The 13,406-nt window shown below is 50.1% G+C and overlaps 6 protein-coding genes across 7 annotated transcripts; 3 read left to right on the top strand and 3 right to left on the bottom strand.

The window, feature by feature from the left end:
• The first annotated feature begins 123 nt into the window (after positions 1 to 123).
• Positions 124 to 2,572, top strand: LOC4803183 (uncharacterized). 2 transcript variants are annotated; one of them, XM_001359929.4, is made up of 6 exons: positions 124 to 213; positions 319 to 545; positions 616 to 794; positions 852 to 985; positions 1,047 to 1,692; positions 1,752 to 2,572. In XM_001359929.4, the coding sequence occupies exons 2-6, from the start codon at positions 390 to 392 to the stop codon at positions 1,981 to 1,983; spliced, it is 1,347 nt and encodes a 448-aa protein (XP_001359966.3). In that variant the 5' UTR covers positions 124 to 213; positions 319 to 389; the 3' UTR covers positions 1,984 to 2,572. The 2 variants fall into 2 exon arrangements, with proteins under 2 accessions (XP_001359966.3, XP_033233075.1); XM_033377184.1 differs by lacking the exon at positions 124 to 213 and having other exon boundaries at positions 220 to 545.
• On the bottom strand, positions 2,342 to 4,287 carry LOC4803184 (coiled-coil domain-containing protein 174). Its single transcript, XM_001359930.4, has one exon. The coding sequence runs from the start codon at positions 4,257 to 4,259 to the stop codon at positions 2,586 to 2,588; it is 1,674 nt and encodes a 557-aa protein (XP_001359967.2). The 5' UTR covers positions 4,260 to 4,287; the 3' UTR covers positions 2,342 to 2,585.
• A 70-nt stretch (positions 4,288 to 4,357) lies between these two features.
• Positions 4,358 to 5,428, top strand: LOC4803185 (SRR1-like protein). Its single transcript, XM_001359931.4, has 2 exons — positions 4,358 to 4,566; positions 4,643 to 5,428. Exons 1-2 carry the CDS (start codon positions 4,424 to 4,426, stop codon positions 5,310 to 5,312), a joined length of 813 nt encoding a protein of 270 aa, XP_001359968.3. The 5' UTR covers positions 4,358 to 4,423; the 3' UTR covers positions 5,313 to 5,428.
• Ice2 (Interacts with the C terminus of ELL 2) lies at positions 5,337 to 7,440 on the bottom strand. Its single transcript, XM_001359932.4, has one exon. It carries the CDS (start codon positions 7,409 to 7,411, stop codon positions 5,402 to 5,404), a length of 2,010 nt encoding a protein of 669 aa, XP_001359969.3. The 5' UTR covers positions 7,412 to 7,440; the 3' UTR covers positions 5,337 to 5,401.
• A 165-nt stretch (positions 7,441 to 7,605) lies between these two features.
• LOC4803187 (ribosomal protein S6 kinase delta-1) lies at positions 7,606 to 10,273 on the top strand. Its single transcript, XM_001359933.4, has 3 exons — positions 7,606 to 7,745; positions 7,809 to 9,557; positions 9,615 to 10,273. The coding sequence occupies exons 1-3, from the start codon at positions 7,650 to 7,652 to the stop codon at positions 9,822 to 9,824; spliced, it is 2,055 nt and encodes a 684-aa protein (XP_001359970.2). The 5' UTR covers positions 7,606 to 7,649; the 3' UTR covers positions 9,825 to 10,273.
• On the bottom strand, positions 10,045 to 13,382 carry repo (reversed polarity). Its single transcript, XM_001359934.4, has 2 exons — positions 12,146 to 13,382; positions 10,045 to 11,739 (listed from the first exon to the last, which is right to left on the bottom strand). The coding sequence occupies exons 1-2, from the start codon at positions 13,060 to 13,062 to the stop codon at positions 10,803 to 10,805; spliced, it is 1,854 nt and encodes a 617-aa protein (XP_001359971.3). The 5' UTR covers positions 13,063 to 13,382; the 3' UTR covers positions 10,045 to 10,802.
• Positions 13,383 to 13,406: the final 24 nt, after the last annotated feature.

The following is a 13,406-nucleotide window of genomic DNA, read 5'->3' on the forward strand; positions in this document are numbered from 1 at the left end:
GGCTATAAAAAAGGGTATGGACAACAGGCAAAAACAGCCAAGGCAAATGGCAAGGTTCGTACGAGCCCTCACCTCGCCGTGTTGTCTGTTGTCCACACCCTCGTTTTCCTTCTATTATGTAGCAAATGTGTAGTTACCGTGTAGTGTATATTTACGGTAGATGTTAAAAATGAGACGGGGTGAAACGAAAGCTCAAAAAGGACGAAAAGGAAGGTAGGAAACACATGTTCGCGCAAAATCGATGATTAAAAGCAAAAACGGAAAACTTTAGCGTGCATAACAGAAAGTTAGCTTAAAAGTGTCCAAATCGATTTACAGCAGTCGTGAAGCTGCCAGGCCAGGACCTTTCCGGTACAGAGATTCTTGGGGCAAAACAAAACATAAGGAAAATGGGTATTACAACAGAGACAGCTACAACAGCAACCGGAATGGGAGCGGCGAATGGTGGAGCAGCCGATGTCGAAAGCAAACAGATCCTGTCGCTGGAAGTTTTCCAAGAGTTATTCAAGCACGTGGAGCCGGATGTGGAAATCGATGCCTTTGAGGTAATGTGATGCATGAAACGGAGACTCTAAGTATTTCTTGTGTGACGTAGTGGACACGTGGCTTTTGCAGCTGGCTCAGGGCTCGGACCGCGGCGACAATTATACGGCGGCCTTGTATCGGATAAATCTGAGTGGGAAGCGGCAGAGTCTCGATGGCAGCCAACACAAATGGACGCAGAGCGTTATATGCAAGGTCATGCCGGAGAGCGTGGCCCAGCGAGAGGCCTACAAAAGCGACAAACTGTTTCGGTAAGAGAGATCCCTACGCAGATACTCAAACTATCTAATCTTGTGTCCCATCAACAGCAATGAAGTGGAGTTCTATACCACAATAATGCCAGAGTTGCTCAAGTTTCAGGCCAGCAAAACGGGCCGAGACTCGCCAGTGTTTAATGCCATACCCAAGTGCTATACGGCCCGACATGATCTGCTCATAATGGGTAACTATGTGACCACATCTCCTGCCTTGGCAATCTTTGAAGCATATTCCCTTTCATGCAGAGGACCTGCGTGAACGCGGCTTTCAGATGTCCGATCGCCACAAAGGACTCAGCATTGAGGAGACGCAGTCCGTCCTCTTGCAGGTGGCCCAATTACATGGCCTCAGTTTGGCCTACAAGTTTGAGCATCCGCTAGACTTTGCCAAGCTGTGCAGCCTCATCAGCGAGGGCATCTTCTGCACGGCCAACACGAGTTGGTATAGAAACTACTACGAGCGTCTCACGAAGAACGCCGTCAAAATGGTTTCCGAAGTGCTGCCCGCCGACTCCAAGTATGTCCTGGCCATGCGAAATTTCGCTGAGAGCTCTTCCTTCTTTGGCCAAATGGTGAAGATTGCCAGTTCAGAGTCCCCGTTGTCGGCCATTTGCCATGGCGACTGTTGGGTCAACAATTTTCTGTATCACTACGATCCAGAAGATCCACAGCTGGTGCTGGAGGTGGCCCTGATAGACTTCCAGCTAATACGTTATAGTTCGATTGCCTTGGATATTGCCAATCTGTTGTACTGTTGCACCACGAAGGAGATGAGGGATGCGGAGCTGAAATCGTTGCTGAAAACCTACACGGAGGAGTTGTTCAGGTGGCTGAAGATCCTGTGCACTGAACTGCCAGAACACTGCAATACCCTGGAAAAGCTGCAAAAACTGTAAGATAACGAATGCGTTTTAAATTAAAATAAATTTATCATCTTCATTTTCGCTCAAGCTTTGCCGAGGAGCTGAAAGCCTATGGACGCTTTGCCCTGGGTCTTGCCATGGACATTATACCTATAAGTACATGTTCTTCCGAAGATGCACCGGATATGTACTTGAATCGCAACGATGAGCCCGAGGAGGAGGATGAGGGTGCGCCAACGCTTAACTTTCCACCCAACGATCTGTGTCGCCAGAAAATGGTCGAAATAGTTAAAGATATGGTCGATGGGGATATGCTTTAGAGCTGGCTTCAATCTTAAGCCATCTGCACGAAACACCAAATTAACGATAACTCAGTAACCCATAGTTATATGCAAAACTAGTAATATTTAAAAACAAAGTAGCCTACTCTAGTTACCATTAGGCCTAGCAATAATTTATACGATTAGAGGGTACCACCGCTACCGACAGCGTTACATTACGTTTCTCTAACAACCATAAATGGAATTTTCGTCGAAAATGGAGCTCTGTGAGTGAAGCAATACGATGCCATCGGGGTTATCTTTAGATTGAATTTTGTTTAAGTTTTTAGACGTTTTTCTTTTCTCTTTATTGGATATATGAGTATAAGTAAACCCAACGAACCGAGGCCAAATTAGGTAGACTTACAATTTCTTTGGAATTTATTTTATTTTTAACAAAAGTTGCCGATGGATATTTCTTGAACAAAGCAATATGTTTGACTGTTCCTTTCGTTCTTGTTGTAGCCCATCTATACTTAACAGATATTTGTTGGACCTTAGCTCAAAGACAACTTGTCCCGTTCGCATATTGTGTATTGTGTGTTTTTCTTAAGTATTCTTTACACAAAGCAATAAATTATAAACAAAACTAATGCCTTAAATTAATAATCCGCCTTGGCTGTCCAAGTGGCCTTGTTGGTCATCGCTTCCTTGTCACAGCAATTGCGCAGGAACTTCAGACCAGCCTCGATGGAGCGTTCTAGCTCGTTCTGGGACCTATGAATCTTGGCTGGAGGAGGTCCCATATCATTTAGGCCGGGAGGAGGCGGTATGGCAGCCCCCCGACTGCCTGCAGATGTGGAAGGTGTGTCATTGTCAATATCATCGGTGGGGGTAGTGTAATTGCGTCGCTGGAACTGCTGGTCTTTCTTGCTGGAATTGAAATTACTGAATTCCTGTTCTTGGATTTCCCACAGTGGGGGCGGAGCTGGAATGCTGCTGAAGTTGCTGCGTTTTAGCGGCTCTGGAAGGGGAGCGAACTCCTGTTTACGCTCGCCACGCTGTTTTTCGTTCCACTCTTCCTGTGACATGGGCAGACGTTCGGCTTTGTATTCCCACTCTTCCTCCGGCTCTTGCGACGCCAGTTTCTCCTTATCCCAATCGCGAACATGCTCCTTGCGCAGCTCCGCGCGTTCCGCTTCCTCGGCTTCTTTCTCTTTCTCAATGGCCTCTTTCCTTTCACGTGCTTTGCGCTCCCGTTCGACAGCCTCAGCTGCTGATTCGTCTTTCTTCTGCTGCAGTTCCCGTTCGTAGTCCTCCTTGCTGATGGGCGGCAGACCATTGCGAGCCCGTATGCGGTTCTTGGCGGCCAGCACTCGACCAGCCACCATGCTGTCCCGCTTGGCTCTCAATTCATCGCGTCGAGCCTGCTCCTCAGTTGTGGCCTTGCGCGCCTCCTCCAGCTCTCTTTGCTGCTTTGCGCGCTCTTCTTCGTCTGTGGAAAAGGCATAGTAGCCGACACCGTGGGTGCGGGCCTCGTCGAAGAAGACATCTTGGTAGTGAATGTCTGGCTTTTCGGCATTTTCCTGCTCTTTGCGCTCCCAATTCAGAAGCAGCTCGGCATGGTGGGTCGCCGTGGACTGGTCGTCGCTGAAAATGCTGCCCGGAGGGCGTGGTTTAACGTTGAAATCCTCCTCCGCCGCCTCCTCCCCCTCCTTCTGTTCGCCCTTGGTGTCTATCATCCAGTTGGCCTTGGTTGTATCAATGCGCTCAGGCATACTTTGGGCTAGCTGCTTGTCGCGTTTCTTCTCCTCTGCCAATACCCTTCTGAGACATTTCCTTGTGCGGCCCAAACAATCAACGTACTCCACTTCATCATCGTCGTTGCCCTCCTCTTCGCTGGAGCTGCTTGAACTGCTGCTCACTCGCCCGGGCGGAGAACAAGTCTGTGGCTCTTCGTCTAGGTCTTCCTCCTGGCGCTTGCGATTGAACATGACCAGACAATTGTCGTCAGAGTTGAGGTTGCCTCCGCTGCGACTCATTCGATCGTAGTACTTGCTCTTCGCCTCCAGAACGCGCCGAGACTTCTCCAGCTGCGCATGATCCTCGGTCTCATAGACCCTGGCGTCCTCGTTGCGGCTCACTTCATTGTAGCTGTGCGACTTCTTCTCCTTAGGCTTCTCCTTCTCGCTGACGACTTTTTGGGGCTTGTGTTCAACAGCCGATACCTGGGCCGCCTTGGCCAACTTCACTTCATGCTGCTTGCGCAGTAATTCAGCCTTCAGGCTGAGCAAAGATGATAAATTTACCGAGATAGCTTTGTTTGGGTCGTTCATTTTCAAAATAATTCAAGAAATTCGAATGCTAGAAAGGGATAGAAAAGGCAATCAGCTGTTGGAGCATGTTTGAAAGGTTTTCGATAAAACGCCACGGTAACTCTAAATTATGTATGGTTTTGCAGCCCTGGTGAAAATATTTATTTATTTACCTTTTTAAAAAAATGTCTGGATCTGGCGATGATTTCCAAGTTGTCACCAGGAAGAAATGGATAGCCCGCAAGTGTTTGAGGCGGCGGGATCGCCACAAGTCCGAGTCTGACTATTTGAAGGACTGCCCCGATGTGGATGTCGACAAATTTAAGGAGTAAGCGTGAATGGGAATTTATATTCGTGGCCTCTGAAAATTCTGTATATCTAAACCCAAAACTATCCAATTCTAGTCGGCTGGAGCGTCTCTGCACGAAAATGTCACAAAGCGACTACTTTATGCTGGCTATGGAGACGCTGCAGCAACAGGTGGATGTCATAAATCGACCGCTGGAACGCATCGTCTGCCTGGGGCTGGGGCCGTTTTCTCGCACCCACATCGCCCTGCATCAGGCAGCATTCGTTGTTAGCTTGCAGCGACACTACCAGATCAAGGAGGCTATTTATTTCGATCCTGTGTTCAGGGAGAGTGAGAAGGAGTTGCTGCGGCTGTTCGATGGCAGTGTGATAGCCGAAGACTGTGCAGGCAAGCACGAGGCGACCGTTCCCACACTCTACTATCTTCCACACTGCCCCTACCCCCTGATGAACAACATCCTGTGGTGCAACTGGACAAGGGATACTCTGCCAAACGTACTACTTGTTTCGAATAGTTTTGAGATGCTGACGATGACACGAAAGACCCCGAAAGATCACATAAACCAAGTAGTCGAACACTGCACAGAAACCCCACTGGACGATGACTACGAGCATCAAAATGTCTTCAATGACTTATCATTGCACACATTTCCCTGGGACAGTCTGCCGGAAACCGATGATGAAATATTTTGGACACGTTGCGCCCCAATGAAAGTTAATGAAGATGAGCTAATTATAGAGACGGAAGCAAAAGCGACGCATTGAACCCAATATCAAAAAACAAGGAAATAGGTTTATATTTAAGTTTTATTATTATGTTTGTACATATAAGGTGCAATAAGATTTGTGTGCCCTTACAGGCTCATAAACTTGTCCATCTCTTTCTCATTCTCATCCTCTTTTTTTGCAGTCTGCTTCTTTCGAGCTTTAGCCCTCATCTTCTGTGATTTCTTCGCCTTTTTTCTCTGCGCCTCTCTATGAGCAGCGACTCTCCGGTTTATTGGCTGTCGTCGTGGTTCTTCAACTGGGACCTTATTTCGACGTTTCACTGCTATGCCTGAGGTCTTTATTGGAAATGCGCAGGGCAGCAGCTGCTGCTCCTCATGCAGCCGTCCGCAGAGAGTGTTCGAGATGGGCAAGTAGCTATTTTGGCTGAGAAAGCACTCATCACTGGGTGCGGTGGCCGTTAGCAGCTCGTGCAGCTTGAAACTCTGTGGTGGTGGCGTGGGCTCCTTGATGGGCTTACATAGTAAAAACTTGTCCTTGTACTTGACTGAATTTCGCAGCAAATAGTCCCCAGGTGGGATAGCATTGAATAGCTTAAGAAATTCGCACAGATGGGAGAGCAACTGAGGCATGCTCGTGTTGTAGTAGTCGTGCAGCATCTTTTCCAGCGAAACCAGTGTCAGCTTCTCCTCGAGCAGTGGCTCAAAGTCTCGCAGCGATACGCGACTGCAGTGGCCGATCTCCGCTTTGAGGAGCTTCAAGTGCAGCCAAGCCTTGAGCAATTCGTACTTGGACATAATTTCGCAGCCGCAGTCTGGTTTGTTCTCCAGCTTGATGAAGTGGCAGCCGAGCGGTTCCGCTCCCTCCGCATCGCTCACACCTGCCAGCGATAAGCTGCTATACATTTGAAACTCTTCACTTGGTTCGGCATCATCATCACCCTGGGATCTTAGGCACCAGCTAATCATGGCAGTATTCGAGTTGGAAGGCTCTATGGCAGCAGATTCTATGTCCACTGGTTGGAGTTTATAGTCCATTTGCAGATCTACAGCTAATTCTTTAAATGAAGGTAGATCTGGGACGTCTTTCAATGAGCCATTCTGGTCGAACGTTAGCCACTGATCTTCTCCGGACTGCGCCCTGTACGCTTGATAGGCTTGCGTCAAAAGCAAGCCGCTTGTGTGCCAGCCGCAGTTGCGCGCCGGAAAGGGATCCTTAAATTCGAAACATTTGTGCTCACTCCCATATGTTTCCTTGACAGTGACCAACATTTCCGTGGGCAAATCCACATATGCACCGGTAGACAAAAGCATCATGAGCGATTCCAAGGGCAAAACGAAGATGTTTCCTTCATCCGGCTGTTCCAGCATCGGTATAGTTGGGTAGACGGTTTCTATGCCAGAAAAGCGACATAAGCGCACATTCAGGGTCATCAGTTCGTCTCGCTTTAGTTTCGCCTCCGGCCACAGCCTTACCTGGCCCACAATCCGCTTCAGCTGCACCTCCTCCACACTTGCGGTTTGAGGATTGAGGCTGTTGCATTGGGCCAGCTGCGGCAAACCCGAGTACGTCACATAGGTGTCATTGGGAACGCCTTTCAGCAGCTGTTTCATTCGCAGCTCATGCCATATTCTATAGGCCTGAACAATCGACTTCATTGGAGCGTAGAGCAGCTCCCTCTGACTGGTTTCATAATCAAGTACATCTTTTTGGAACATTTGATACTCCGTGTGGCGTTTCTTCTCCGTGACACGCCATACCACAAAGTCGTCCTCCGGCACAGGGTCGTTGCGTTGCCATGCCAGAAGCACCCTCATACATGCCGTCTGCTGATGGCTTGTCAAGGCGGAATACTTCTCCCTAAGATTGGTAAGCTTGTAAGGCAGCAACCGTCTTGAGTGGTCCCGTACGGATTTATTTGCAGTCTGTTGTGTGCGTGGGTCCTTGGGCGCCGAGTCGTTGCTGTACGATGTGAAAACCTCCGACGGCCCTTCCAGCTCTTGACTGAGCACCTCCGGTATGACTTCATTCAAGCATGTGTACAGGGTATCGTCCACATGCTCAAACGATTTGTTGAATACTTTATAGGAGGGTTGGTTGCGAAATATTGGGTCTCCTTGGTACATGCCCGGCTCCATGTCCTTCGAATCCAATAAATTTTGAAATTTCCGACATTTACGAAAGGTTTCGATAAGTTTATATTTTAGCAATAATTTCGATAAATTGCACCGCGACTTGTAACACTGGACAGAAAATGGTAGTTTTGCACACTGCTGCCGCTGGTAAAAATATTCGGAAAAAAGTGGGAGGAAAACAATAAATAATACAGGAAATATGGTTATCAAATAACGCAGCTTAACCGCAGCAGTTGCCACAATGAGTCTCAATCTGGGGGGCTGGATCCACAGCTTCACCGTAACGGACACGCAGCAGCACAAAGGAGGATACACCATTTACAAGATAACCTCGATCGTGAGTGTGGAAAATGGGGGCAGAAAATGTGGTTTTGCTTAACGGCCTCTCTCTCATTACTAGGTTTTCCCACGGTCGGTGCCCCAAGCTCTCACTTGTCTGGTTGTGTGGAAGCGCTTCCACGAGATCAAGCGGCTGCACCGGGAGCTGAGTCGCCGGCACAAGAGTCTCCAGCTACCCGGCAAGCTGCCCGTGCCCACGGACAGCAGCTACTTTAAGCGCTTCGATGCGGTTGTCATCCAACGTCGCAAGGAATACATCCTGCAGCTGCTGGATTTTGCGGCTCAGCATCCCGCCCTCTACAAGTGCAGCACCTTCACCCACTTCTTCAGTGAGGCGCACTCGCCGAACGGTTCCCCCTTGAAGAAGCTCTATGTGGAGCGCTCTTTGAAACTCAAGACCACTGGGGACACTGATTGTAGCTGCAGTGGAACAGGAGCTGGCAGCGTGACTGAGCCGGGGGCAGGAGCCATAGCTGACATTTGCGATAAGCTTGATCTGCCTTATGATCCGCACAACGCTGGCGGCATCTTGCCATTGGATCCGCGATGCGATAAAGAGCAGCAGCAGCAGTCTCTAAGCTGCAACGATGAACCGGACGCCAAGGAAGCCAAAGCCGAGACAGACGCCGAGTCAGAGCCAAAGACAAAGCCGGATGAGGGGCAGGCCAAGCGGGACTACCTACGACTACTCACGCCCATGGCCTCCATCGAGAGCGATGACAGCGACTACATCTACGAGGCGGCTCTGGAGTTCAGTCACGCCGTCCAGGCGGAGGTGAATCTCGAGTACGCCGAGGCACACGAGCGCTACAAGCACGGCGTGGATCTGCTGCTCGTCGGGGCCAAGCACGACTCGAACGAAGAGCGCAAGTTCATAGCCAAAGCGAAGATATCAAAGTACCTGGCACGTGCCGAGGAGATACACGCCAACTTCCTGGCCAACTCCGCCAAGAAACTGCACTTCCAGCTGTCCTTGGATATGGCAGACAGCACGAGTGTCGCGCAACTTGAGTGCTCCTGGAACCAGCTGGCCAAGTATAAGGTAGTGCAAGTTCTCGACGAGCGGGTGATGCAGGTGCAGTGCATCACCGAGCCCCAGCAGCCGGCGGCCATAATGAAGGGCATTGAGAAGCCGGCCAGCCACTCGCTCACCCAGAGTATTTTCCTGCCGCAGCAGGTGCCTTACATGGCCCAGTTGTTGGCCTACTTTCAGTCGGACCAGAAGATCTTCCTGCTGCTGAGGCAGGCCGAGGGTGGACGCCTGTACGACTATCTGCAGAGCTACACTCCCACGGGAGCCAAGACCATCAACTATGGCGAGCTTTTTCCAGCGGACAAGGAGGTGGAGCAGGAGCAGCCCCTCACCGCCGACAGCGATGTCAGCGATCTAGTGCGTAGCTCCCAGCAGCTGCTCAAATCGGTTTCCCATACCCTCAGCAATCTGCAGGCCGGCGTCCTCACGCCCAGGCGACAGAAGGCGGCTGCAGCTGGGGTCCATGTCCGTGTCCTTCCCGAGCAGTGCCTGCGGCAGTGGGCCTGCGAGCTGGCCATAGCCATCCACAGTCTCCACGGCAAAGGTGTGATTCTGCGGGATCTGCACATGAACAACATCCTGCTGGGCTCCAAGGGGCAGCTAGTGCTTACGTATTTCTACCAAAACGAAGGCCTCAGCTCCGACGACAGCTATGTGCACAAGGCCCTAAGCCTGGAGGCAATATCGAATCATTTTGTGGCCCCCGAGCGACCTCTGAGTTTCCGCTCCGACTGGTGGAGCTATGGTGTGGTGCTCTACCAGCTTCTGCTGGGAGTGGTAAGCATTGTCATTCCTCATTGTGAATCTCTTTCTAATGCTATTTGCTTTCGTTAGCCCTACAAGTCCACGCATCCTGGCCAACTAGAACTCTATGGTTGTGTGCAGTACCCCAGCGAATCTCTGGACATCTCTGATCATGCCCGTGACTTGTTGGAGCAGCTGCTGCAGCTTAATCCGGAGCTGCGTCTGGACTATGAGCAGCTGCAGGGACATCCCTTCTTCAAGGGCATCGACTGGCAGGCGGTTCTGAAAAGTGGCATATAAGGACAAGATCACGATGGGACCTTTTTGTTTGATGAATCTTTTCAATATTCGAATTATTCTTTTAGGGTCCTTCTTTCAAAGGTACTCTATGTAGTTTTCCAATGTATTATTTTGTTATCCCGTATATCAAGCACTTGTTTCTTCTTATTTAATCAATTTTTAAAGAACAAAGCCTTTAGTGGCTAGTATTCTTATGCTTTGTTTTATAGTTTTCGCTTGGTTTTTTTGGTACAAAACACGCTTTATTTAAGATCTATTATATACAGTTGCGGAATGTTTTAAAGTATTGCTTACGAATATAGAAATTTAGGCCAAGATACAGGCGTATTTATGTAATAATTTTGATATACAAAAATGGTACGAGTACGATTATGGATAAATTAGTAAGTAATAATCTTTGTAAAGCCAAATGAGCTAAAGTAGTATATAAAAAGCATTTTATTGTCTAACTACACAACAGTTTTTGGTTTAACTTAGGGCTAGGCTATGGCTAAATTTGTTTTTGGCGACGGACGAGCTATCTGTAGCTCTTCCGTCGCCCGTAAGGCACATTTGGAATGCATTCTGGGGGGTACGGGGACACCCCCTGGGGACTAATCCTACACTTACGACTAAACAAAAACTGCATTAAGTTTTGGCAAGACTTGTTGATTCTGTTGTTGTTGCAACTTACGAGACGAGACCTAAAGACTAAAAGGAACCTATGGCATATATGAAAACATTAGCTAGGACTCTTCGAAAACCACAAAAATACCATAGTTTTGGTTTTTTCAGTCTACTAATATTTGGTATCTTTTCGTATGGTATTTTCTGATGTCCACACGTGTGAATGGGGCCCAATTTACAGTTAGAAATGCTGCACACACACACACTTTCAAAATGGCCGCCGGAAGCGTGCTGCGCTTTGAGGGTGGGGCGGAGCCCAGCGTCGATGTTGCTTCTGGTGCTGCTGCTGGCGACGGTGTGTGAGCATTTCCCTTAGTGCAAAAAAGGCGGCAGGACGTAGCTCTGTGCCTGCTGCTGCTGTTGCTGCTGCTGGGCCGACTCCTCGCTCTTGATCACAGTCTGCAGTCCGCTGTCGTTGTCATCGCTGCTGCCACTTCCGTTGCCTGCCCCTGCCCCCGAACCCGCTCCCGTGGTCACGTAATGCTGCGTCTGAGCCTCCACCAAATGGCAGTTGGAGCCGGGACTCAGCTCGAGGCCCGTCGATGATTGATGGCACTGCAGATGCACATACTTGGCCTGCTCCGCACTCAGATATTTCCCATTCAGCTGCGCCTGCTGCTGCTGCTGCTGGTGCGGATCGGCGTGATCGGGAATGAGGGTGACCAGCGTTCCGTCGGCCATCTGCTGTTGCGTAGCCTGCAGCTCCGCTGCCTGGTAGCTTCCATTACCATTGCCTGTCGCCTCCTCGCCCCCGGACACACCCGTCACGGAGCCAGTTGTGGCGCCCATTTCCATGCGACTGGGACTGCCGTAGTCAAAGTGTCGCATGGGAAACAGCTGGCTCTCGTGCACATAGGTGCCGTACTGGCCGGAGTAGGTGCCATAGGGGCTCGCCGCTGGCGACAGCAGGCTGAACTGCGGTGTCAGCTCGTAGGGTGTCTGGTAGCTGGTCCAGCTGTCCATGCTACCCGGCGGCGTCACGGTCGTCGTCTGCGGATAGCTGGTGAAGGGTGGAGCCAGGCTGCTGTTCAGCGTTGCCGTCGGCGGAGTGCTCGTCTTGATGTAGCCCGTCTTGCGTGGTGGCTCGTGCTTCCGCCACTTGGCGCGACGATTCTGAAACCACACCTGCACCCGGGACTCGCTCAGATTCAGCTTGATGGCCAGCTCCTCGCGGGCAAACACATCCGGATAGGGGGCACGCTCAAAGGCGCGTTCTAGTTCCTCTAATTGATAGGCTGTGAACGTGGTTCTGCAATCGAATAGAGGAAAGAAATCTACGGATTAGATATAGTCTTGAGGAAAATGCGACGAGAAAGTAGGGATATATAGCAGATTGTACTAAAGGATAATCTAACGAAGATCTATGAATCAATTAGAGTTCAAGGAAGCTTGAAGATTTGAATACTTAGAAGTTTGGTCTCTTTTTAAAGAGTTCCTTACACATCAGGAACACATTTCCTATAATTAACCCCCCAAAGATTGTCTCCTGCTTATTTCCCTTTTAGTTTTTTATCTACCATTACGCATACGCCCCGTGGCTCTGGCCCATAAATAGTGAAAATTATTATCATGGGGCCACATAACATCATTGATTTCCCGTCGTTAAATTAATTGGAATTGCAGGATATCAGAGAGAATGGATGGGGGATGCTTACCTCGTTTTCTTCTTCTTGATGCCATTGGGATCGCCCTTCTTTTTGCTGCTGCTGTTTCCGCCGTCCTTCTTGGGCGCGGCGGCAGCAACACCTCCAGCAGCGCCCACAACTGTGACCGAGGCGCCCTGGCCCCCAGCAGAGACATTTGCACTTCCATTGGGCGTCCCGCCATTGCTGATGCCCGACGAGGAGGTGGCTGGTGGTGTAACGCCCGAACCACCTGCATCCTGCATCTGGCCGCACATTTCGTCGGGCTTCTTGAGCTTGCCTCCGGCCGAACCAGGACCGCCGTTGATTAGCACTGGACTGGAGTCCTGGATCAAGCCATCGGAGTGCTCCAAGTGGTCCAAGTGGTGATGCGGACTGCCGCCGTACAGATGCTGCAGTTGGGGATGCTGCTGGGACTGCGGTTCGTACTGGTCCTTGGGCGAGTAGTCGAGCTTTCCGTTCAGCGGATGGTAGTCCATGATCCCCACCAGCTGCTGCTGCTGTTGGTTTGAGGATGTCTGCTGCTTGTGATGCAGGATGCCATTGTGGCTGGGCGGTGGCGTGGCGGCGTAGTGCTGGTGGTGATGGTGTTGCTGCTGCTGGTGCTGCTGATGCTGATCCACCAGCTTGTACTCGTACTTCTGGCTGGGCGAATAGCATCCAATCTTATTGCCAAAATCCAATTTCGGAACATAGTTGGGAGATCCTCCGCCACCGCTCACGCCTCCCCCGCCGCCGTTTGGCAGTATGGTGTTGCAGTCGGGCAGACGCTGCTGTGGCTGCTGCTGGCTACACAGCTCGTGGACACTGCCGAGCATAACGGGATGCATTGCCGTCGAGGTGGGCAGAAGGGGCTTGGCCCCCAGGGGATTGAGGGGGCCGCCGCCAAAGTCCCCGAAAATCGGATCATCAAAGCTGTCATGCTCCATCCTGCTCACTCGAATCGAATGCACTTTCTCACACACACACACACACACACACACGGACACAAAGCCACAGACACAGAGATCCGTTTTATTATTAAGCTCAGCTTAAAGGAGCTTTTTCAATCCGAATTTTCGAACTTCGAATTTGATCGAATCAAATATGGCTGCTTTGCCTTTGATTTGTTTTTTAGTTAAATTAACTTTTGGCTAAAACATTTCTCTTTGGTTGGACTTTTTTTGAATTTGTTTCACACTCCTTGAGCCTCTCTCTCTCAGTCGTCGCCGTGGTCGTGTTGTCAACCGCTCAAGTCTTGGCCTTAATTGAGTCCGCTACTGGCGATGATTGC

Source organism: Drosophila pseudoobscura, chromosome 2 (genome assembly GCF_009870125.1).
Source record: "Drosophila pseudoobscura strain MV-25-SWS-2005 chromosome 2, UCI_Dpse_MV25, whole genome shotgun sequence".
Classification (NCBI taxonomy): domain Eukaryota; kingdom Metazoa; phylum Arthropoda; class Insecta; order Diptera; family Drosophilidae; genus Drosophila; species Drosophila pseudoobscura.